This window comes from Lacerta agilis, chromosome 16 (assembly GCF_009819535.1).
Source record: "Lacerta agilis isolate rLacAgi1 chromosome 16, rLacAgi1.pri, whole genome shotgun sequence".
Lineage (NCBI taxonomy): Eukaryota > Metazoa > Chordata > Lepidosauria > Squamata > Lacertidae > Lacerta > Lacerta agilis.
The window spans coordinates 34,510,297-34,532,653 of record NC_046327.1 but is presented as its reverse complement, the minus strand read 5'-3'; the positions used below and the strand labels follow the sequence as shown (position 1 = coordinate 34,532,653).

The window sequence follows — 22,357 nt, the reverse complement described above, 5'->3', positions numbered from 1 at the left end:
ATGTTCTTCTGACCTGCCCCCTGTACAAAGACCTGAGGAGCGAGATCATTACTCCCCTCCTACTTTCCATCCCAGGTCGCTCATCAGCGGCCGCAATGTTTTATTTGTTAGCGGACCAGAACATCCAGACAACAGAGAAGGTCGCCAGATCTATTGAGAGGGCAATGAGACTAAGGGCCACAATTTGACAGACAACTCGAACGAGGCCACCTTTGAACGGCCTTTTAGCCTGGGGGTTTCATATGATTTATCAGTATTTTTATATATTTGTGAACCTGACTGGTCTTTCCCCAGTATTTTTATCTGTTTTATCTGTATTTTTAGTCGCAATGGCCTGTTGGCTACGTGAATAAAGTTTGATTTGATTTGATTTGATGTTGTGCCCGTGAGCATTGCGCCTCCTTCCCTAAGGTGGACAGAAGCTTCCCGGGCTTTGGGAATGAGGCACCAGGCTTCTAACAGGGTGCTGGAGCTCTGCTGCCTCCTTCCTACAGCTACGCGGGCTTTGGGAAGGTAGCAGAAGGGCTCTTGGACCTGTTAGAGCATCACACCTCTCTTCCTAAGCCGGGCAGAAGCTTCCCAGGCTTTAGGAAGGAGGCGCCAGGGGAACATTTAGGGAACTAGCCTAGTCCCCCTATTCCAATGACCACACACCACGATGCTGGTGTTCTGATGCACTAGCCCCAAGAGGAAGCTCAGGTACACGTGCATGGGCTTAAATAGGTCCCTCGGTGTCCTCTGCTTGCGCCCCATTGGTCAGATTGCTCCCAGCATCGAGGTACCTACCAATAGGGTGTTGTGGCTATCCAAACGATCCCACCCTCAACACAGGGTTTGGTTGCCAGGTCGCACTGCAACTCATGCCCTCTTTGAGGGAGGACCCAATTTGTGCTGTCATGCTCCTTTGGGTATCAATTTGTAGCTTATCTCTCACATCTGTTCTGATCTGTGCATAGACCGCCCCCAGCGATTATGCTTGTCCCCAGTTGTGGAGCAAACTAGAATCCTCTTGACATTCATACTAAAAGGAAAAAACTTTTCTAACACTTACTAATGAGGACAAGCTAATTTGTTAAGCTGAATGATGGGTTGGGTCTCTGAATGAGGATTCTCCAGAGTTTATGCTATTGCATTATATTATTTCTGGAGAGGGAACCTGGTTGAGTCTTCCTTGGACCCTGGAGATCACCACCCTTATGCAGAGATGAACAAAAGCTTCCCTTGCATCAGAAAACACAGAACTAATCTCCTCAGCAGATGAAGGAGGCCAGTTTCGTCCTATGCAGAACAAGTCCACTCCCTTTGTTCTTCACATTGACAGGAGCAAGAGAGCAAACAGGAAGTGCCTTTAGTTAAGTAAGTGTGAGTATAGTTATGTTTTTGGGGTGGGAGCAAGACTCCCCTAAAATATCTGGATTCAGTGAAGAGTTAGAATTTAAGGAAACCCCAAAATTTCTGTGCCTAATGGGGGCTTGAGTTTAAAGTGGGGTTTCCATGTCCAGGAAACCACCTGACAGAAGAACCATCAAAAGGTAATGGCCACGACAGTTTAAAGCTCTCCTGATGAGGTTCGTGAGACCCTTAGCAAACACATTCTTGCCAACCACTGTGAGGTATAACCAATCTCTTGCCAGAAGTCCATCCCCAAGGAAGCAGAAACCATGGTCCAAGAAGCCAAACCATTCCTGACAACACCTGAGCAGCCACTGGTTTACCTCCAGTATCTTCCCCTGTATTCCTGGGCCACAACCTTCAACAGGAAGCAGTGATGGAAAAACCCACCCTTCAGCTTCTAATCCAGAGTCTTGAAGTCCCTTGCTATGTCTGTGTCAGGCAGTATCTCAAAAACACCATGGAGAATTTGATATGGGGAGAGGAAAGAGGGATTTATGCATAGTTTAGTTTGGGTAGCAAAGAAGGAAATTGGAGTTCTTGGTAGAATAATGCAGGAAAAGATGGAATGAGATGGAAACACCAGGACAAGTCTACTTGAAATAATTGGTACACTTTGACCTGAAAACTCTAAGACACTAATAGCTGAGGAAGAATACCAAAACAAGGCCTTGTCCTGGTGTTTCTATCTCATTTGTATTGTAAACCTCACGGAATAAAACCTACAAGAGACTTGAATAACTTACATCTCTCAAATCGCTATTTTGTCCTGAGTCCTTGGTGTCCTTTCCGCTTCTTTTCCTGCAGTTTGGGTAGCTAGCAAGCAGAGGTTGGAGAATTTACTAGCCTAAAGATTTCTTCATTTTGCCCCTATGGCAGCTTTAGCCTAATGGGTCCTGGGAATGCAACAGACTTCTCTGAATTATTCCTCCGTGGCTTCCCAACCCAGCCAGAGTTTCAAGGACTCCTCTTCCTGCTATTCCTCTCCATGTACCTGCTGGCCATTCTGGGGAATGCAACAATCATCTTCTTGGTCCGTTCTGATTTACGGCTCCTCCACACTCCTATGTATTTCTTCCTCAGCCACCTTGCCTTAGCTGACTTGGGCTTCACCTCCACCACCGTACCCAAAGTGCTAGAAAACTTGTTGTCTCATAAAAAGACCATCTCCTATCATGCCTGCCTGGTACAGATGTACTTTTACATGTCTTTTGGCAACTCAGACAGCTTCCTGTTGGCTTCCATGGCCTACGACCGTTACGTGGCCATCTGTTCCCCGCTGCGTTATTCTGCCCTGATGAGCCGTAAGCGTTGTCTCCTCCTCGCAGCCGTGTCCTGGGTTATCCCTATAGCCCACTCTCTGCTTTATACCATTTTGATGTCCCACATTTCTTTCTGTGACTCTAGGGAGATCCCACATTTCTTCTGTGATCTTTACCCTGTGTTGGAAATCTCTTGCTCAGACAGCAGTTTCATAGAAAGGCTGCTTTGGACTGAAGGTTTGGTGGAGGTCCTGGGGCCTTTTCTGCTGATCGTCATCTCCTATATGCGCATTTTCTACACCATCCTGAAGATTCCATCCAACTCTGGAAAGAAAAAGGCTTTCTCCACCTGCGGGTCCCACATTGCTGTGGTGGTCTTGTTTTATGGCACCGTGAGCTGGGTCTATTTCAAGCCACGTTCCAACAACTCAGATCGCAAGGACACTGTGGCCGCTGTCATGTATACCATGGTGACCCCTATGCTAAATCCTTTCATCTACAGTCTCAGGAATAGTGAAATGAAAGCAGCCATGAAGAGGATCATTAGGCACCATTTTCATTAGTGTCTTTAGCTATCACATCTTATAGTAGCAGGAGTGGGTGGGAGCCAACATCGCTTGGATAGCAGAGCACACAGATGGTGTGTGTGCTTTCGGGTCTACTTTAAACTTTGGCCAAATGTTGGGTATCTGTAACTGGGGAATGGACAGCAATCTGTCTTTCAGGTATTTGGGGTCTGCATGTGCTAGGATTAGCTGAAGTACAATAAGAAAATATCTTAACCCTAATACATATAGTAAAGATCAGCATCATAATCTTGTATTTGCCTGGAACGTTTAGCTATCACTCCCCTCTAAGTAGTAACCAGACTTCAAATAGATAATTAAATCTTCTTCCAAGAGTAGATTTGTGATTCGGGAATATTATAGGCAACCAAATGGTCTTTGCATTATTCACTCACACAGGAAGCCTCCCCCTTCTCTATAGAGTATAAAAGGTAAAGGTAAAGGACCCTTGACAGTTAAGTGCAGTCACGAACAACTCTGGGGTTGCGGCGCTCATCTCGCTTTATTGGCCAAGGGACCCGGCGTTTGTCTGCAGACAGCTTCTTGGTCATGTGGCCAGCATGACTAAGCTGCTTCTGGCAAAACCGGAGCAGCGCACGGAAACAGCATTTACCTTCCCGCCGGAGTGGTACCTATTTATCTACTTCCACTTTGACATGCTTTCGAACTGCTAGGTTGGCCGGAGCTGGGACCGAGCAACGGGAGCTCACCCTGTCATGGGGACTCGAACCGCCAACCTTTTGATCAGCAAGCCCTTGGCTCATTGGTTTACACCACAGCGCCACCCGTCTCCCACCTAAGGTATAGTTGTATTCAAACTAACTGTCTCCCTTATTCTCTCTCTTTTTAGCATGTGCCTGTGGCACATGGTTACACCCACACTTTAGGGTTGTTGTTGTTGTTTTGTTCACTGGGGACTTATTTTACTCTTTAGATATAAGTTGTGTATATGTGCTTAATGCAGTGTTTCTCAAACTTGGGCTTCCAGCTCTTGTTGAACTACATCTTCCATCATCCCTAGTTTGCAGGACCAGTGGTCAGTGGTGATGGGTATTCTATTTCAACAACAGCTGGAGACCCAAGTTTGAGAAACACTGACTTAATGATTGCATTGCTGCCCATATACAGTATATGTAATCTTGCTGCCCAAGACAGCACCCATTTAGAATCATAGAATTGCTGAAATGCAGAGTTGGAAGGGACCCAGAGGGTCATCTAGTTCAACCCCTTGCAATGCAGGAATCTCAACTAAAGCGTTCATGGCAGGTGGCTATCTAACCTCTGCTTAAGAACCTCCAATGAAGGAGAGGCCACCCACATCCGAGGAGGCTCGTTCCACTGTCTTCAGAAAGTTTTTCCATATGTTAGCTGGAATCTCTTGTAACTTGAAGCCATTGGTTCAGATTGTATCCTCTGGAGTACAATCTTGCTCCGTCTTCCATGTGATAGCCCTTTAGGTTTTTGAAGATGACTGTCATATCTCCTCTCATGGAGGACTTTGTCAAAAGCCATATTGAAATCAAGACTCTCTACATCCACAGCATTCTCCTGATCCACTTGTAAATATAAAATAAAATAAAAAATAAGATTTGTCTGGCATGACTTGTTTTTGAGAAAGCCATGCTGGGTCTTAGTAGTCACCACATCCTTTTCTAAATGCTCACACTGATCAAGTAATTATTTGTTCTAGGAACTTTTCTGGTATCAATGTCAAGCTGACTGGTCTTCCTCCCACCTCCCTTTGAAGATGGGGACAAAAATTGCTCGCCTCCACACCGCAGGGACCCCACTCGTTCTCCAAGAATTCTCAAAGATTATAGACAGAGGTTCTGAGATTACATCCTTGAGCTCCTTCTAGGACCCTTGGTGCAGCTCATCATTCCCTGGAGATTTGAATTCATTTAAAGTAGCTAGGTGTTCCCTTACCTTTTCCTATTTTGTTCTTCAGCTCCCTCCTTGCATTGCTGGGCACTGCTTTCATTTATGTGTAATAAACCAATCTTCCTCTACTTCCTGGTGTGCAAATTCTTTGTTGGGCATAAGGGTAAAGGTTAAATGGATGCATGCAGCGACGCCATAGAAAAATTTCCAGTCCTGTCAGAGTTGTACAATTAAAATATTTGTAATGCGTGAGCCAGGGCCACTGCAAGACCTTTGGGTACGTGAAGTGAACCACAGAATGGTGTCCCCCTCTAGGGAAGAAGGAATGAGTGAAGATCTAGATCAGGGAGGAGGGGGAATAAAGATGTGTATCGGAAATAAGGGTGGGAAGAGACCCGCAGGGCCTCGTATTCACCAAGAGGCCCCTGTAGAAGCAGCAGGGGGTGGGGGCAGCAGATCTGGTCTCTTTTGGAGGGGGGTGATCCAATAAGACTTAACATTTCATACACCAACATTTCATACACCAACCAACAATGGGTTCCACAGCAGCCTAGAACTGGATTACCTGGCCCTTTCTCTTATTGTCTCCTCCCAACTCGAACTGCTTGCACCTCTTAATGGCACAGCATCCTCTTTGAGCTGCAATTGGGCTCCACACATCCAAGTCTCAGCACAATCTTCTTTGTGGTCTTTGCCTTTTTGCGGAAGATGGGCTTTGTTTGGCCACCATAGCCACTCTGCTTGTGATCATATCGCCGCTTTCCCTGAGCATACAAAGATTCCTTGCCCTTCTTGTACTGGGTCACTTTGTGGGGCTGGTGCTTCCCACACTTCTTGAAGTAAGTCCTGAGGGTTTGGGGGACGTTCACCATCTTGCCAGCGTCAACGTCGCCTGAACAGAGGAAGAAAGAACCTCTTCCTGGAAGCGGAAGTCAAAGGTACACGCGCACAGATCTCGTCTCTTAAGTTGTGTGCCACAACTGCCACTGTGGCAACGGCAGCAGCAGTGGCCAATTCATTCACTGGAGGCCAGATATGCTGCCCCATGGATCCTGCTGCCTGAGGCAATCACCTCACCTTGCTTCATGGGTGGGCCAGCCCCAGTGTGAACGTCTTGCCACCTGGAGTGTGTGTAGCAAGTTTTGAATATCAGAACATCACACATTAAACACTTCCCGATACAAGGCTGCCTTCAGATGTCTATGGAAGGTTGTATAATTATTTATCTTTTTGACATCCGACGGGAGTTCCACAGGATGGGCGCCACTACCCAGAAGGCCCTCTGCCAGATTCCCTGTAACCTCACAATGAGGGAACCGCCAGAAGGCCCTCGGAGCTGGACCTCAGTGTCCAGGCTGATCAGATGTGATTCTGGATAGCTGTTGTGTCTGTACCAGGGGAGGGGTGGAGCTTATTGAATTTGCACATGAGCCAATACATAAAAGGAAAGTTGGCACATTTGCCAGAGTTAGACACATGCCAGGTGTCCTTATATGTCCAAATCTTATAACTGTGCAGCTGGTTATTCCCCCCTAAGTGTAGAACTTGGCTGTATGGAGGGACTTGGAAATTTCATACCACAGAATCTGTGCTCTAATTTTGATTAACAACTTCCCTGTGGAGTTACGCTCTCCAGCTGCTTTTGTCCTTGGTAACCAAAGCACACACCATTGAAATTCTCTCCAGTTTGATACAACATTTATATGCTCTTTGCTGCTGCTTCAGTTTATTTACTTCAGTGAAACCAATGTCCAGGTATGCAAGTCGTTCTTGCCCTTTCAACTTTGCAAGCATAGCTGGGATTTTCATTACCATTTCGCATGACCTTCAGATCCTCCCTACACCAGACAGTTGATTGCATTTCTCCTCTGTTCTCTGACGATATTTTCTCCCTGGAATTCCTGCTTCCCATTGGTTCATTAATTTCACATTGAAATCTAAAGGTCCTGTTTTATGCTGTTTTAAGTTAGTTCCACAATCTCCAATTGCTTTCCCTCCATATAGGAAAGCAGAAAACATTTTATCATCATCATCATCATCACCACTATCTGGGATCTATCCCTTTGTCAAATTACCAAGATTCAACAAGGTGAGTCTGGACCTTGTAGGTAATATTCTGTTATGTTTCCAGGGTGATGATTGATGCTGCACGATACAGCAGGGTTGGTGCCCTGTGGTCCTCCAGGTGTTTCTGGACGACCACCATCTCTCATGCTTGGGCATACTGTCTGGGGCTAATGGGAGATGAAGTCCAACAACATCTGGACTTCCCATCGCTGCTATACAGCTCCAAAAGGAACAGGATAGAAGTAGGAACCTTATTTTAGAAACTGCTGAGATTTTTCATAAATGCCTTTTTCAAGATGCCCGGGTATCCCTCTGAATGTCATTTTGCCGTTGTCTCTGGGGCAAATTAGATATTATTTGTTCTTTTAAATATGTGTTCATAATCTGGCCATTTTTATTTTGAACAAAGGCGGTGGGGGTGGGGGTGGAACAGCAGCATGGAGCCTAATCCAGAAAGTGTTTCTGATCTGGATTCAGTTCCACGCTATTTCCCCAAAATTAATCTCCCTGGTGCTATTTGACCCCAGCAGCATTGTTTGCAGGAAACAAAAATTATTTTGGGTGAGCGTAGAGGGAAATAATGAATCCAATTTTTAAACTCATGGAGGCTGACTGGCAGATGAGCGACCAAGTGGCAAATGCAGTTCATCATAAGCAAATGTAAAGGGCTGCATATAAGGGGTGGGTGGTGGGTGGGGGGAGGCCAACTTTCAGTATTTCTAGCCATGAGTGAAATCAGAACTGCAATTGATGATTCAGTTACAGTATTTGGACACCAGGCTAGAGAAATCTCTGGTATCCTAAAGAGCTGGTGTTTAGTGAACTTTTCTGCTTCTGTGTTTTTCTTTCTTTCTAGTACTTGGAGTCTCTGTAATTCTGAAGACCTACTAACTTCCCCACTTCTTCCTAACAACCAAGACATATCTTTCCTCTGGTAGTTTTATCTGAGAGAAGGCACTCCCTATTTTCTGCAAATGCTACCACATAATAAGAAACTGAAATATTAAGAATTCAGTCTATAATTAACCTAGGTGGAATCTAGAACAAATATAAAAACCACTTTGAAAATGTTTCTTTAAGCGTTTTTAAAAATACATTGAATTTTCCATAAGGCTCACCATCGCCATCTAGTGTCATATTGTATGTTGCACTTAAAACACACTTAAAACGTTTATTTGCAGCTGTACAAGCTGAGTCCCTATAGTACAATGGTCTGCATGCCTATTCAGAAGTAAGGCTTTTGTATTTAATGAGGTTTACTCCCAGGTAAGGGGGTACAGGATTGCAGCTTTGGCATTCTTGTGAGGAAGGAGCAGAAGGTTCATAGTTAGGGAGTCAGTGCAAAACCAGCAGATCTTGAATAAAGCCAGCCTATTATTTTATTCATTTGTTAAATTTCTGTACCTCCCTTCATCCAAGGATCACAGGGCAGTTTACAGTATAGAAACACAGTAATAAACAAAAGCAATACCCTCCCTGTTTAAAAGGCCATAATTATCCAAAGGGCACCAAGGTAGTGAGGAAGTCCAATTTGTCTGCTAGATTATATTATGATGGTCACTGTTTCCCCTTGCCTGCCCCCGCATCTATCATATTTGAAACTAGATTTATTTATTTTATTATTGCATAAGATGGAGTACAGAACCTGGGTGTAAATAAGAACATGATTCCATTTCTTTTATTCCCATTCTCAGCAGAGCCATGGAAAAGGGACAAGACAACCAAACTAGCTTTGCTGGATTCATTCTCCTGGGCCTCTCCTCCTCGCCAGAGTTTGGGGGGCTCCTCTTCCCCATCTTCCTCTCTATGTACCTAATTAGCCTTCTGGGGAACCTCTTGATCATCTTCGTGATCTTCTCCAACAGCTCCCTCTTCTATGCCCCCATGTACTTCTTCCTCAGCCACCTGTCCTTGGCTGACCTAGGATTCAGCTCCAACACTGTGCCCAAGATGCTGCACATCTTGGTTTCTCAATCAAGCACCATCTCCTACAACGGCTGCCTGGTCCAGCTGTATTTCTTTGTGGTCTTTTGCACCACAGATAACTTCCTCTTGGCCTCCATGGCATATGACCGCTACGTGGCCGTCTGCCACCCGCTACATTACACGACAATCATGAGCTACAAGCGCTGCCTGCTGTTGGCTTCTGGGTCTTGGCTCCTGTCTTTTTCCCAGGGAATACTGTATGTATCTACGATCTCTAAACTTTCCTTCTGTGGCTCCCGAGAGATCCCCCATTTCTTCTGTGACATGCACCCTTTGCTCAAGCTCTCCTGCTCAGACACCTCATCAGCTGAAACACTGCTCATGATTGAAGGTACCGCAACAATGCTTGGACCTCTCATCCTCATTCTCCTCTCCTACCTCTTCATTTTATCGATGGTTTTGAAGGTTCCATCAGCTTCTGGGAAGTATAAGGCCTTCTCCACTTGCAGCGCCCACCTCACCACTGTGGCCATATTCTATGGCAGTCTGATGGGCACCTACATCCGCCCCTCGTCCACCTACTCTGGCTCCAGATTGAAAGTGGCATCGATATTCTATACGGTCGTGACGCCCATGCTCAATCCTTTCATATATAGCCTGAGGAACACTGAGATGCACGAGGCAATGAGAAGGCTACTGAGGCTTTGGTTTCAGAAGACAAGAGGCATAGACGATATGAGATGATTAAAGAGTCAGCTGTGCGCCAGTTTGGAAAACCAACAAAGAGAGCGATCAGTGGGAAGATGCCAAATTTTATCTAGCTTTTCAGCCATTTGCCACATGTTGTTGTTCAGTCGTGTCCGACTCTTTGTGACCCCATGGACCAGAGCACGCCAGGCACCCCTATCCTCCACTGCCTCCCACAGTTTGGCCAAACTCATGCTAGTCGCTTCTAGAACACTGTCCAACCATCTCATCCTCTGTCATCCCCTTCTCCTTGTGCCCTCCATCTTTCCCAACATCAGGGTCTTTTCTAGGGAGTCTTCTCTTCTCACGAGGTGGCCAAAGTACTGCAGCCTCAACTTCAGGATCTGTCCTTCCAGTGAGCACTCAGGGCTGATTTCTTTAAGGATGGATAAGTTTGATCTTTTTGCAGTCCATGGGACAATCAAGGGTCTCCTCCAGCACCATAATTCAAAAGCATCAATTCTTTGGCGATCAGTCTTCTTTATGGTCCAGCTCTCACTTCCATACATTACTACTACACTACTACTGCCACATACATGTATATAAAACCACACTCTTTGCCCCAGCTAAATTGATACTGTAGTTGCTGGACTGCTTCTGAGTACAATTCAAAGTGTAGCCTTCAAAGCGCTATTTGGCTTAAGATGGAGGTGTCTAAAAGGAAGGCTACTTGCTCCATGGGAACTTTCCTGAACACTGAGGTCATTTTCTGCGCCCTCACTTTCAGACGTTAGACATGTAACAACTCAGGAACAAGCCTTTTCCGTGGTGGCCACACACTTCCCTTCAAAGAGAGACATGCCTGTTGACAAATATTCAGGGGAGGCGCCTTAGCTTGGAGGTAGAGCAACTGCTTTGCTTGCAAACAGTCCCAAATTCAATCCCAGGCACCTCCAGGTAGGGCTGCTGTCAATCCATGTCAGCAGGACTGAGTTCTCTGGACGATTGGGCTGAGATGGTATCAGGCAGCTTTCAGTGTGCCTCTGTTCTTCTGTCATTTCACTGCCAGATAAAGAACTTTTAAAAATTTCCCCAGGTCTTTTAATATACCTTTTAAATATTCTTAAAGATACAGGCATTCTAGTGCTGTTTGCTGGTTATTTTTAATTGTTAGTTAGCTGAGCATAAGGGGCCCCGAAAGATTTATTGCAAGAGAAGACTGCATATCAAATGCTTTAAGTAAAGAAATGTATTTCTTCTCCTCCACCCCCAAACGGTTCTATGCATCTAGATGGAATGCAGGACTGAGATATGAATAAGAATGAATTCAGGGTGGGGCATATGCGGCCATGGCGAGCGATTTCTATTTGCGTTATTACGTTGGGCACAAGGGGAAGTTCGGCCACGATTTTCTCGAGTTCGAGTTCCGCCCTGATGGGAAACTGAGATATGCAAACAACAACAATTATAAAAATGATGTCATGGTCAGAAAAGAAGCCTACATACACAAAAGTCTGATGGAAGAGCTAAAGAGGATAATCGATGACAGCGAAATCACGAAAGAAGAGGATGCATTATGGCCGCCTCCTGACAGAGTTGGCCGGCAGGAGCTCGAAATTGTAATTGGTGATGATCACATCTCTTTTACCACATCAAAAATTGGTTCTCTGGGGGACCTATGAATGGCACGAAATGGTCCTTCAAAGAATATATTGCATATATTGCATTGAGAAGAAGGCACTGAAGTAGTTCAGAGTGGTACTTGCCACATAGCAGCTGCCCTTTGTACTCACTTTCATGGGCCTTCACAACTGCAGCTGAGGGGCACCCATTTTTCTGTGGTGCAACTCTATGAAGTCCTGGTCTACATTTGTATGGGGGAGGGGACTACAGTGAGATTGAGCAGATGAGACCAATAGTGGGTCCTACAGTCAAGGTGTTTTCTGTACATGCTGTAGAGCAGGGGTCAGCAAACTTTTTCAGCAGGAGGCCAGTCCACTGTCCCTCAGACCTTGTGGGGGGCCAGACTATATTTTGAAAAAAATATATGAACAAATTCCTATGCCCCACAAATAACCCAGAGATGCATTTTAAATAAAAACACACATTCTACTCATGTAAAAACACGCTGATTCCCAGACTGTCCGCGGGCCGGATTTAGAAGATGAGTGGGCCGCATCCAGCCCCTGGGCCTTAGTTTGGGGACCCCTGCTGTAGAGGGAAGTGAGAATAATAGAATCACAGAGTTCAAAGGAACACCAAGGGTCCTCTAGTCCAGTGTTTTTCAACCACTGTTCCGCGGCACACTAGTGTGCCGCGAGATGTTGCCTGGTGTGCCGTGGGAAAAATTGAAAAATTACTTTATATATAGTCAATATAGGCACAGAGTTAAATTTTTAAACATTTTTAAACATTTTCTAATGGTGGTGTGCCTCGTGATTTTTTTCATGAAACAAGTGTGCCTTTGCCCAAAAAAGGTTGAAAAACACTGCTCTAGTCCAACCCCCTGCAATGCAGGAATTGAGGGCAGTTGAGGATCATCAACCTGGGAAAGTAACCCACTTAGGAGAAGGAAAATTCTGATCCTTAACCTCCACTGCCTTGCAGGACATCTTTGGGAGAAGAAAACCCGAAGAGAAGTTCCTAAGACGCCTTGTTTTCCTCCTTCCAGCAACTCATGCAGCCAAGCTGGTGCCAAATGTATTGCTCTGCTTTCTTTTGGACCACATCAGCGAAGCCGGGGTGTGTGTGTCTTGTCGTCTAGGCAGCCCAGGGCCTCCAGACACACTCCCCACCCAGGCTTGCGACCTGAGGAAGTCAATTCGGTGTTGCTAATGCAGAGGTTTGACTTCAGCCCCAGAGGCGCTGTCTCCATTGTCGCTCGAGACAGATGGACATCAACAACAACAACCAAAAACTCTGCTCACCCCTGACCATTGTCCATGGTGTCTGGGGCTGGTGGAAGTTGCAGTCCAGCAACATCTGGAGGGCCAGGGGTTCCCCATCCCTGTTTGATGGCATTTATTACCTTTTTATGCTGCTTGAGTTGAACTTCTGCACAACAACAACAACAAAACAACAACAACAACAACAACAACAACAACAACAACAACATTTTATTTACTGTATATTCTGGCGTATAAGACTACTTTTTAATCCAGGAAATTTTTCTCAAAAGTCGGGGGTCGTCTTTTACGCTGGGTGGAGAATCTGCGGTTCAGTATATCTCAAACTCTATATTTTAACTGGAAAAGTTGGGGGTCATCTTATACGCCCAGTCGTCTTATACGCCGGAAAATACAGTATATCCCGCCCTCCCCGGCCAGAACCAGGCACAGGGCGGCTAACATCAAAATATATAATACATTAAGACATAAAATACAGCAAGCAACTGAAATACAGCTTAAAATCGGATTAAAATCAAAATAAGATCAGATGGCTACTCGCAAATTATAACTATAACTATAGGGGTTGGCAACCTTAAGTACTCACCAGGCACAGCTATTTGGATGAACCGGTGAGAAGAGTTAGAGAAGCCACTTATATGCAGGGTCTTGTAAAAGGAGACGGGTCAGACTGAGCCCCAACCAAAGGCCTGGCAGAACAGCTCCGTCTTGCAGGCCCTGCGGAAAGATGTCAACCCCTGCAGGGCCCTGGTCTCTTGCATTCCACCAGGCTGGAGCCAGGGCAGTCGAGGCCAGTCTAACCTCCCTGAGGCCCGGGACCTCCAAAAAGTTATTATTTGAGGACCTTAAGGTCCTACCCGGGACATACCAGGAGAGGTGGTCTTGTAGGTACGAGGGTCCCAAGTCGTATGTCGTATTAGTTACTTATGTATAGTGATTTTATTGTAAACCACTGTTGTGAATTATATTAAAGGCTGATAGTTAAAAACTGTTATAACAAATGAATTCATAATATAATTTGTTCTTTATTTACATTCACAGGGTGACTTACAGTAATATTAAAACACATAAATGGCAGAGCAATCCTCAGGTCTACTGGCAGAGGGGAGAGGCCTAGACTGGAGAGAAGTGGAGGTGCTTCTCCAGTGAGAAAGGACATCCACCACAGAGGAACTCCCTGTGTATGCGGATAGCTCAGTGAGTGTAGCCTCTAGCTAGCAGAAGGCCCTGATATGGGAACAGAATCCACATTTTCCTCTTCATAGAGCAGAACTCTTAACTACACAGGCCAGAAAGAAAATGAACTCACAAACTGAACTTCCACAGTCTCTCAAAGGGACCTGTTCCATGATACACATCCTCCCAGCCCCAGGTATAGGATACTCCCAACTCTACTGTATAGCCTTTATAAAGGTGGAGAGGGAGGCTGCATGTGCATTCTGCAAAATATCACTGAGGCAGGAATAGTGCATACTATAAGTAGTGGATTGATACTGAACGCTCCACACAACATGCTCCCCACAGGGCAATTGCCTATGGCGCCAAAATGGAGGGGGCACTGGCCAGGCTTGGGCGGGGGGGCGGGGGGCTAGCAGCAGCTTCTCCGCTGTAGCAGAGAGGTGCTGCTTGCCCCCTACACCACCCCCGGCTCCCGCTAAAGCGAGCTTTGGCGGGGGGCAGGCGGCGGGACGGGCGAGCAGCAGCTTCTCCGCTACAGCGGAGAAACTGCTGCTTGCCTCTCCACCACCCCCCACCTCCCGCTAAAGCAGGCTTTGGCATGGGGGGGGGGGCGTGGGGCGCCAGAAGGTGGTCTCGTCTAGGGTACAAGAAGCCCTAGCACCAGTCCTGGCTCCCCCAGTGTTACTGCATTATTGCCATCCATGGGGTCACTCTTGCACTATAGAAATATAAAAGTAGAACAAAAATATCCCTGGAAAGTTTGTGGTATGGAAATGGAAATGAAGCAGCATGCCTGCCCCAAAACTTTTGCAGATACTAACAGTATTGAAAGGGGGATAATGTATAACCCCGATACCATAAAATATGTTAAATTTGCTATTACGATATTGTCCCATAAACCTTATATTATGTTTAAGAAATATTATATAAGCCAGATGGCTGCGGTATAAATAAATCATATTATTATTATTATTATTATTATTATTATTATTATTATTATTATTATCATTGTTGTCATCATCGTCATCATTATCATCATTAACCAAATATTTTCATGTCAAGATGGAATAAATGTTTGGATTGCAGTAGGTTACATAGAGTATTTCTGAGTGTTAATGATGGATTCTTAAAGTTCTGATGAGGAAAATAACTGGAGATGATGAGTGTGATATTTCTCTTCTGTTGGTATGGTATCTTTTCTGTTGGATGGAAATAATAAAAATACTAATAAAAGATTAGAGAAATTCAGGAGGAAATATACATCATAAGATAAAACTACACATTAAGATACATGTTAAATACATATGTGAGTCGACCTGCCTAATCAAAATTTTTTTGGCAGATGCCATAAACAGTGCAACAACAATAATAAAGGATTTTATTTTATATAACTGCTGCCTGCTTCTTTGGTGCAGAGGTGGACAGAAGATATACTGGTATCTACTGGGAAATCTCTCTGGGTGACTTGTAGCAGATCAATAAGTGTTTCTTATTTCCAGTTGTTTAACAATGACAACAGTGCTATTTTTCTAGAAAAAGAGGTGCCGGAACTCACCTCCCTTGTTCTCCTAAAATGGCAGTGGTGCCCACCTGAAAGTTGCCAGAACTGAGTTCCGGTAAGTTCTGGTTTTAAAAAAGCCCTGGCTACAACCACTTTCCCCATCTAAATTAGACTGCTAAATTAGAAAGCTAATCAGGGGTGGAATTTTGTGTCAAAGACCATAAGCTCAGTTTAGTTCTGGTTCTGAAAGCCAACTCTTAGGCTCAGAATATGCCCAGAAGCTCCTCGCTCTTTAATTCTAACAGTATTATCTTTTGCTCTTGTCTCTGGGTGGTAGATACTCAGAGATACTCCTAGCAACAAACAAAGTAGACCCAACAAGCCTAAAGTCTGCTTGCAAACGCCACTTGAAACACCCCATGGCCATTCTCGAAGTGGAAGGCGTGGTGACACACTGCAGGATTCCCAAGTGAAGGGAGCTGTTTTGAAGTTAACAAGTTCCTTGTGGGATACACAGTGCCAAACACCACAGACACAGGGAAATAAAACATGTCCCTCAGAGACATAAAGCATCTTCTCAACTGAAAAATATCCCACTGCCATGCAGATGCGTGCTCTTCCACGTTGCAACATCCCAGCTAGGACTCAAGAAAGGAAGATAAATCCAATTTGTAATGTAGGGACTGCAAGACCAGCAGTGACACTGTGTGATAGATGGACAGAAAAATCTACATGATTTCATTTTTCTGCAGCAGAGAGCCTCGCTAACTCGACATTTCTGGCTGAGTCACAGTGCTAATGGATTGTCATGCCACGACTTTCCCCTGCTAGCCCCAATTCCCTTTCAACCACTGGACCTCATTTCATTTGCTGACTTCTTGCTGTTATCCAATGACTTCTTCCACACTGAGATGACAACCTGCTGAACAAGTTGGGCATTCCTTACCTGGTGAGCACCTGCACTGTATAAAATCTGGATTGCCTGGAGCTGGGAACCTTCGCTAACCTGAGATTGGGCCCTGTAGTTGCCCTGGACCCCTCCAGCTGGGGCTCAGAGCTCTCCTGCTTTCTATACAGGGCATCCATTTCGTTTGGTTTCATAGCCAACCCTTTCCACACAATGTTGATTTGCTTATGCTAACTGCTCTCTCCCAACTAATCCTCCATTGCAGAGAGAAGATGTAATTCAGCCATTTTGAGATACTGTCAAGATCAACTCAACATGGGTCAAACAAGAAGGCTTATAGTGTAGAGCAGAAATGAATTTACTTTCACACACACACACACACAAATCCCTTCTGTGAATGTAAATGCCAAATAGCCACCAGAGTTTCCCTAGAGAATGTGTTCTAATAGCAACTACAGTAAGTAAAGAAGGGGAAGGAATAGCATCCAAGATTATTTATTTATCGTCATATTTACGTGTCTCATTTCTAAAAGATTTTCCACAAGGTGACTTGCAACAAATTTCAAAGGTGCTCAGGAGGATCCTTCTAGGTTTACAGACAGACAGAGTGGTATCTTGAGGACTCTGCTGTTATGGATGTGATTCTTAATGGCAAGAAGTTTAAAAGAAACATTTCCTGAGATGAAGGGGTGAATGAGGTAAGACCATCTACTCGTCTCTCCTTCCTTTTTTAGTCTGATTCATTCTCTCTCTCTCTCTCTCTCTCTCTCCCTCTCCCTCTCCCTCTCCCTCTCTCTTAATTTGAGAGCTCCTCATGTGTTCACTTCCATACTTTAGCAAAACCCTGAAGGGAAGGAATAATTTCTCCAAGAGCAGGTACCATGTAGTTTAGAAAATGGATGGTGTGACAACTCAGATCATACCATGCAGATAGCTGTTGTCATTTAGTGATGGCAAAGGAAGGCATTTACTCCCCACCCCACGCCCATATGGACACTCTCTTTCCAACCACATGTCAGTCATCTTCAAAGCCATCTCTGGTTATTATGAGGCATAAAGTAATAATAAATAATGCTTTTAAAAAGAATCTGAAACAGGTATCTGAAGAAGTGTGCATGCACACGAAAGCTCATACCAAGAACAAACTTAGTTGGTCTCTAAGGTGCTACTGATGATATTGACATAGGGCAGTTTGATTTTTCAATCCCTTTTCCAACAATCCCTAAAATGGAATTTGCCTTTTTCGTGGCCGCCACACACTTGGTTGTTGTCTTTGAGCTACATCAAGATGAACATGTTGAATACTGTATCTTCCAATTGTTCCAATTGTTCATCAGCATGCGGATGATAAACAGCTGTACCTCTCTTTCAAATCAGAACCAGTGAAGGCAGTGAAGGTCCTGTGTGAGTGTCTGGAGGCGGTTGGAGGATGGATGGAGGCTAACAAATTGAGGTTGAATCCTGACGAGACAGAAGTACTGTTTTTGGGGGACAGGAGGCGGGCAGGGGTGGAGGACTCCCTGGTCCTGAATGGGGTAACTGTGCCTCTGAAGGACCAGGTACGCAGCCTGGGAGTCATTTTGGACTCACAGCTGTCCATGGAGGCGCAGGTCAATTCTGTTTACCAGCTCCATCTGGTATGCAGGCTGAGACTCTACCTGCCCGCAGACTGTCTTGCCAGAGTGGTACATGCTCTAGTTATCTCCTGCTTGGACTACTGCAATGCACTCTATGTTGGGCTACCTTTGAAGGTGTCCTGGAAACTACAACTAATCCAGAATGCGGCAGCTAGACTGGTGACTGGGAGCAGCCACCGAGACCACATAACACCGGTCTTGAAAGACCCACATTAGCTCTCAGTACATTTCCGGGCACAATTCAAAGTGTTGGTGCTGACCTTTAAAGCCCTAAATGGCCTCGGTCCAGTATACCTGAAGGAGCATCTCTACCCCCCATCATTCTGCCCGGACACTGAGGTGCAGCGCCAAGGGCCTTCTGGTAGTTCCCTCATTGTGAGAAGCCAAGTTACAGAGAACCAGGCCTTCTCGGTAGTGGCACCCATCCTATGGAACGCCCTCCCACCAGATGTCAAGGAGAAAACAACTACCAGACTTTTAGAAGACATCTGAAGGCAGCCCTGTTTAGGGAAGCTTTTAATGTTTGATGGACTATTGTATTTTATTATTTGTTGGAAGCAGCCCTGATGTTATGGGAGAATGGGGGCATTTTGGGCCATGTAAAATAAAGTGACTTCCCCCAAGGAAGCCTGAGAACTGCAAAGGGTACTGGGAATTGTAGCTCTGTGAAAGGTAAAATACATTTCCCATGATTCTTTAGGGGAAGTCATGGGATTTAAATGTGCTTTACATCATGTATGGCATGAATATAGCCTAGATCTCCTTAAGTACCAGGGTGGAAGAAAAATAAACAGGGGCATATAAGCAAGGGCATAGCGCCATCTGCCAGTGCCTGGAGTGGGTGCACCCATGCCAGGGGGCACTCACCCAACCCTGCTGCGGATGCTGATGGGCAGGCATGGGGCACAGAAGGTGCTCTCCATGCTCCGTGCCCCACAGCCCTCACTGCTGCCAGGCAGGCATTTGTATGCCGAGCAGGGGCAGGGCACAGAGGGCAAAGAGCATCTTCTGTGCTCCCCAGCCCCCACAGCTGATGGGTGGGTGCTCATGTGCCAGGGGGGCGCCTGTTTCGTGCTCCCCCCAATGTGCGCCCAGGGCAACAGCCTTCCTGGCACACACACACCATTAGACATAAATGTACTCAATAAATACAACCCTATCTCAGGAAAGTGACTCACACATTTTGCCGGACAGATATGTGAAGTACCGGTAGGTTGTAGTCTTGATTCAAATTGTTTGTGTGTGTGTGGGTCTTTTGTGAGCTCAGCTGCCACATTCTCCAACGGGAAATCTGTGACCTGCTGCAGGTAAGCAAGACCCAACCGAACGAACCCTTCTCATTGTGTGGATAAGTTGCAAGAAGGTATCCTTCTATCTTGGTCTCTCATTCCTTTTTACAGATGTAAAATGGCCAGAAAGAACCAAACAAGCATCTCTGAAATGGTCCTTTTGGGTATCTCTGCCCTAGCAGAACACCAGAGTCTCCTCTTCTTTCTTTTTCTCTTCATCTACCTGTTAACCCTACTAGGGAACCTTTTGATAACCCTGCTGATCCGCTTTGATGACCACCTCCGCCGCACCCCAATGTACTTCTTCCTCAGCTACCTCTCACTGGCGGATGCCATGTTTGCTTCCACCACTGTTCCCAATATATTGATGAGTTTGATGTCCGAAACCAAGACCATCTCCTTCAATGGCTGCTTGATCCAGATATACTTCTTCTTGACATTTGGCAACACTGATAATTTCCTCTTGGCCTGCATGGCTTATGACCGCTATGTGGCCATCTGCCGCCCTTTACATTACACCACCGTGATGAGCCACAAGCTCTGCCTCGTTTTGGCATCCGGGTCCTGGATCTTTTCCGCTCTCCAGTCCTTGCTCTACACGCTTCTGGTGTCCCGCCTGTCTTTCTGTGCATCTAGGGAGATCCCCTACCTCTTCTGTGACATCTATCCTCTTTTGGGACTCTCCTGCTCTGACACAGGGCTCATAAAAATTCTTGTGCAGACCGAGGGAGTTGTGGATATCCTAGGGCCTTTTGTCCTCATCATCATCTCCTACATCCACATATTCTGTGCTATCATGAGAGTCCCAACTACCGCTAGGAAGCGTAAAGCCTTCTCCACCTGTGGCTCCCACTTGGCTGCAGTGGTCTTGTTCTATGGCACCATCAGCTCCCTCTATTTCCAGCCTGCCTCTGCCTACACAGCCCAGAAAGGCACTGTCACCTCTCTCTTGTATGCAGTGCTCACACCCATGCTTAACCCTTTCATCTACAGCCTGAGGAACCAGGACATAAAGGCAGCGGCACGGAGGCTTCTCAGAAGGATCAGAGATTTTCTGAGGAAGCAAGCAGCCGGAAAAGGCACAGTGTCCTTTTCATGAATGCATTAGATGTGTTGCCGATGGTGGTGACACTGTCCATAAAAAGAATAATCAAGGCGGCTAGAAAAATCAATAAGATACGCCAAACAATTTAAAGATTAATGTTGCACACCAACTACAGCTGCTAAACAAAGCAGCAGCAATCTTCGAAATAGTCAGAGTTGCTGCCGCACTTGGCATTGACTTTTCCACACTTGTTGTTGTTGTTCAGTCGTTCAGTCGTGTCCGACTCTTCGTGACCCCATGGACCAGAGTACGCCAGGCACGCCTATCCTTCACTGCCTCTCGCAGTTTGGCCAAACTCATGTTAGTAGCTTCGAGAACACTGTCCAACCATCTCATCCTCTGTCGTCCCCTTCTCCTTGTGCCCTCCATCTTTCCCAACATCAGGGTCTTTTCCAGGGAGTCTTCTCTTCTCATGAGGTGGCCAAAGTACTGGAGCCTCAACTTCAGGATCTGTCCTTCTAGTGAGCACTCAGGGCTGATTTCTTTGAGAATGGATAGGTTTGATCTTCTTGCAGTCCATGGGACTCTCAAGAGTCTCCTCCAGCACCATAATTCAAAAGCATCAATTCTTCGGCGATCAGCCTTCTTTATGGTCCAGCTCTCACTTCCGTACATTACTACTGGGAAAACCATAGCTTTAACTATACGGACCTTTGTCGGCAAGGTGATGTCTTTGCTCTTTAAGATGCTGTCTAGGTTTGTCATTGCTTTTCTCCCAAGAAGCAGGCGTCTTCTAATTTCGTGACTGCTGTCACCATCTGCAGTGATCGTGGAACCCAAAAAAGTGAAATCTCTCACTGCCTCCATTTCTTCCCCTTCTATTTGCCAGGAGGTGATGGGACCAGTGGCCATGATCTTAGTTTTTTTGATGTTGAGCTTCAGACCATATTTTGCGCTCTCCTCTTTCACCCTCATGAAAAGGTTCTTTAATTCCTCCTCACTTTCTGCCATCAAGGTAGTGTCATCAGCATATCTGAGGTTGTTGATATTTTTTCCGGCAATCTTAATTCCGGTTTGGGATTCATCCAGTCCAGCCTTTCGCATGATGAATTCTGCATATAAGTTAAATAAGCAGGGAGACAATATACAGCCTTGTCGTACTCCTTTCCCAATTTTGAACCAATCAGTTGTTCCATATCCAGTTTTAACTGTAGCTTCTTGTCCCACATAGAGATTTCTCAGGAGACAAATGAGGTGATCCGGCACTCCCATTTCTTTAAGAACTTGCCATAGTTTGTTGTGGTCGACACAGTCAAATGCTTTTGTGTAGTCAATGAAGCAGAAGTAGATGTTTTTCTGGAACTCTCTAGCTTTCTCCATAATCCAGCGCATGTTTGCAATTTGGTCTCTGGTTCCTCTGCCCCTTCGAAATCCTTCCACACTTGAGAAAGACACATTTTGCTCACCCACATTTGACAAGGAACCTGCTTGACATCAGGTATGCCTTCCCTGTTTTCCCTGTTTAGCCTTCATCCCCACTCTGAAAATCCGACTTTTTGTAGGAAAATGGAGTAGCTTTGAAATTGCTCACAAAGTTGCTGCAATTATCTACCAAGAAGAATGCAACATTCTGTGGGAGAGGAAGATACAACTGAAGGAAATAACAGAAGAAACTGGACTGGTGGAAGGTTGGAGGGGAGACCGGTGGGAGATGGGGAAGGTAATGGGAAGGGTCAAGATAGCCAGGAGGGGGGTGGGATAAAGTAGGAATTAATGGGGATATTAGGAAGGCTGACCACAGACTCCGACACCAGAGGGAAAACGGTTTATGAGAATGGAAGAAATATCTAGATATTTTTTAAGTTATGATGTTTTTTTATATATATATCTGAAATTGGAATCAGAAAAAGTATAGGCTACAGTATAACAAAGTTAAGTGAAGAGAGGATAAAAGAAGATGTGAAACTTGATGTTTTATTAGATAAGAATAAGATGTAAAATTTAAGATAGTTTGATTATGATTGTTAAATTAAGATTAGAAGTAAGAAAGTAGATTTTACAATGTTACAAAGTTACAAAAGAGGATTAGAAATGAACGCAGAGGAGAGGATG

General features: G+C 45.3%; 5 protein-coding genes across 5 annotated transcripts; 4 read left to right on the top strand and 1 right to left on the bottom strand.

The window, feature by feature from the left end:
• Positions 1 to 2,365: 2,365 nt before the first annotated feature.
• Positions 2,366 to 3,217, top strand: LOC117060936 (olfactory receptor 1L4-like). The gene has a single exon (XM_033173546.1). The coding sequence runs from the start codon at positions 2,381 to 2,383 to the stop codon at positions 3,215 to 3,217; it is 837 nt and encodes a 278-aa protein (XP_033029437.1). The 5' UTR covers positions 2,366 to 2,380.
• Positions 3,218 to 5,611: 2,394 nt separating this feature from the next.
• LOC117060935 (60S ribosomal protein L36a-like) lies at positions 5,612 to 6,000 on the bottom strand. The gene is given in 2 exon segments (XM_033173545.1): positions 5,612 to 5,723; positions 5,725 to 6,000. Coding segments are annotated over 2 exon segments (321 nt in total). The 5' UTR covers positions 5,974 to 6,000; the 3' UTR covers positions 5,612 to 5,651.
• A 2,869-nt stretch (positions 6,001 to 8,869) lies between these two features.
• Positions 8,870 to 9,838, top strand: LOC117060934 (olfactory receptor 1361-like). The gene has a single exon (XM_033173544.1). It carries the CDS (start codon positions 8,870 to 8,872, stop codon positions 9,836 to 9,838), a length of 969 nt encoding a protein of 322 aa, XP_033029435.1.
• A 1,292-nt stretch (positions 9,839 to 11,130) lies between these two features.
• On the top strand, positions 11,131 to 11,463 carry LOC117061185 (protein mago nashi homolog). The gene has a single exon (XM_033173871.1). The coding sequence runs from the start codon at positions 11,131 to 11,133 to the stop codon at positions 11,461 to 11,463; it is 333 nt and encodes a 110-aa protein (XP_033029762.1).
• Positions 11,464 to 19,309: 7,846 nt separating this feature from the next.
• On the top strand, positions 19,310 to 20,299 carry LOC117061184 (olfactory receptor 1361-like). The gene has a single exon (XM_033173868.1). It carries the CDS (start codon positions 19,319 to 19,321, stop codon positions 20,297 to 20,299), a length of 981 nt encoding a protein of 326 aa, XP_033029759.1. The 5' UTR covers positions 19,310 to 19,318.
• The last annotated feature ends 2,058 nt before the right edge of the window (positions 20,300 to 22,357 follow it).

Excerpts from the sequence above, each read along its gene's own strand:
- LOC117060936 (XM_033173546.1), top strand. The coding sequence starts at position 2,381 with ATGTACCTGCTGGCCATTCTGGGGAATGCAACAATCATCTTCTTGGTC.
- LOC117060934 (XM_033173544.1), top strand. The coding sequence starts at position 8,870 with ATGGAAAAGGGACAAGACAACCAAACTAGCTTTGCTGGATTCATTCTC.
- LOC117061185 (XM_033173871.1), top strand. The coding sequence starts at position 11,131 with ATGGCGAGCGATTTCTATTTGCGTTATTACGTTGGGCACAAGGGGAAG.
- LOC117061184 (XM_033173868.1), top strand. The coding sequence starts at position 19,319 with ATGGCCAGAAAGAACCAAACAAGCATCTCTGAAATGGTCCTTTTGGGT.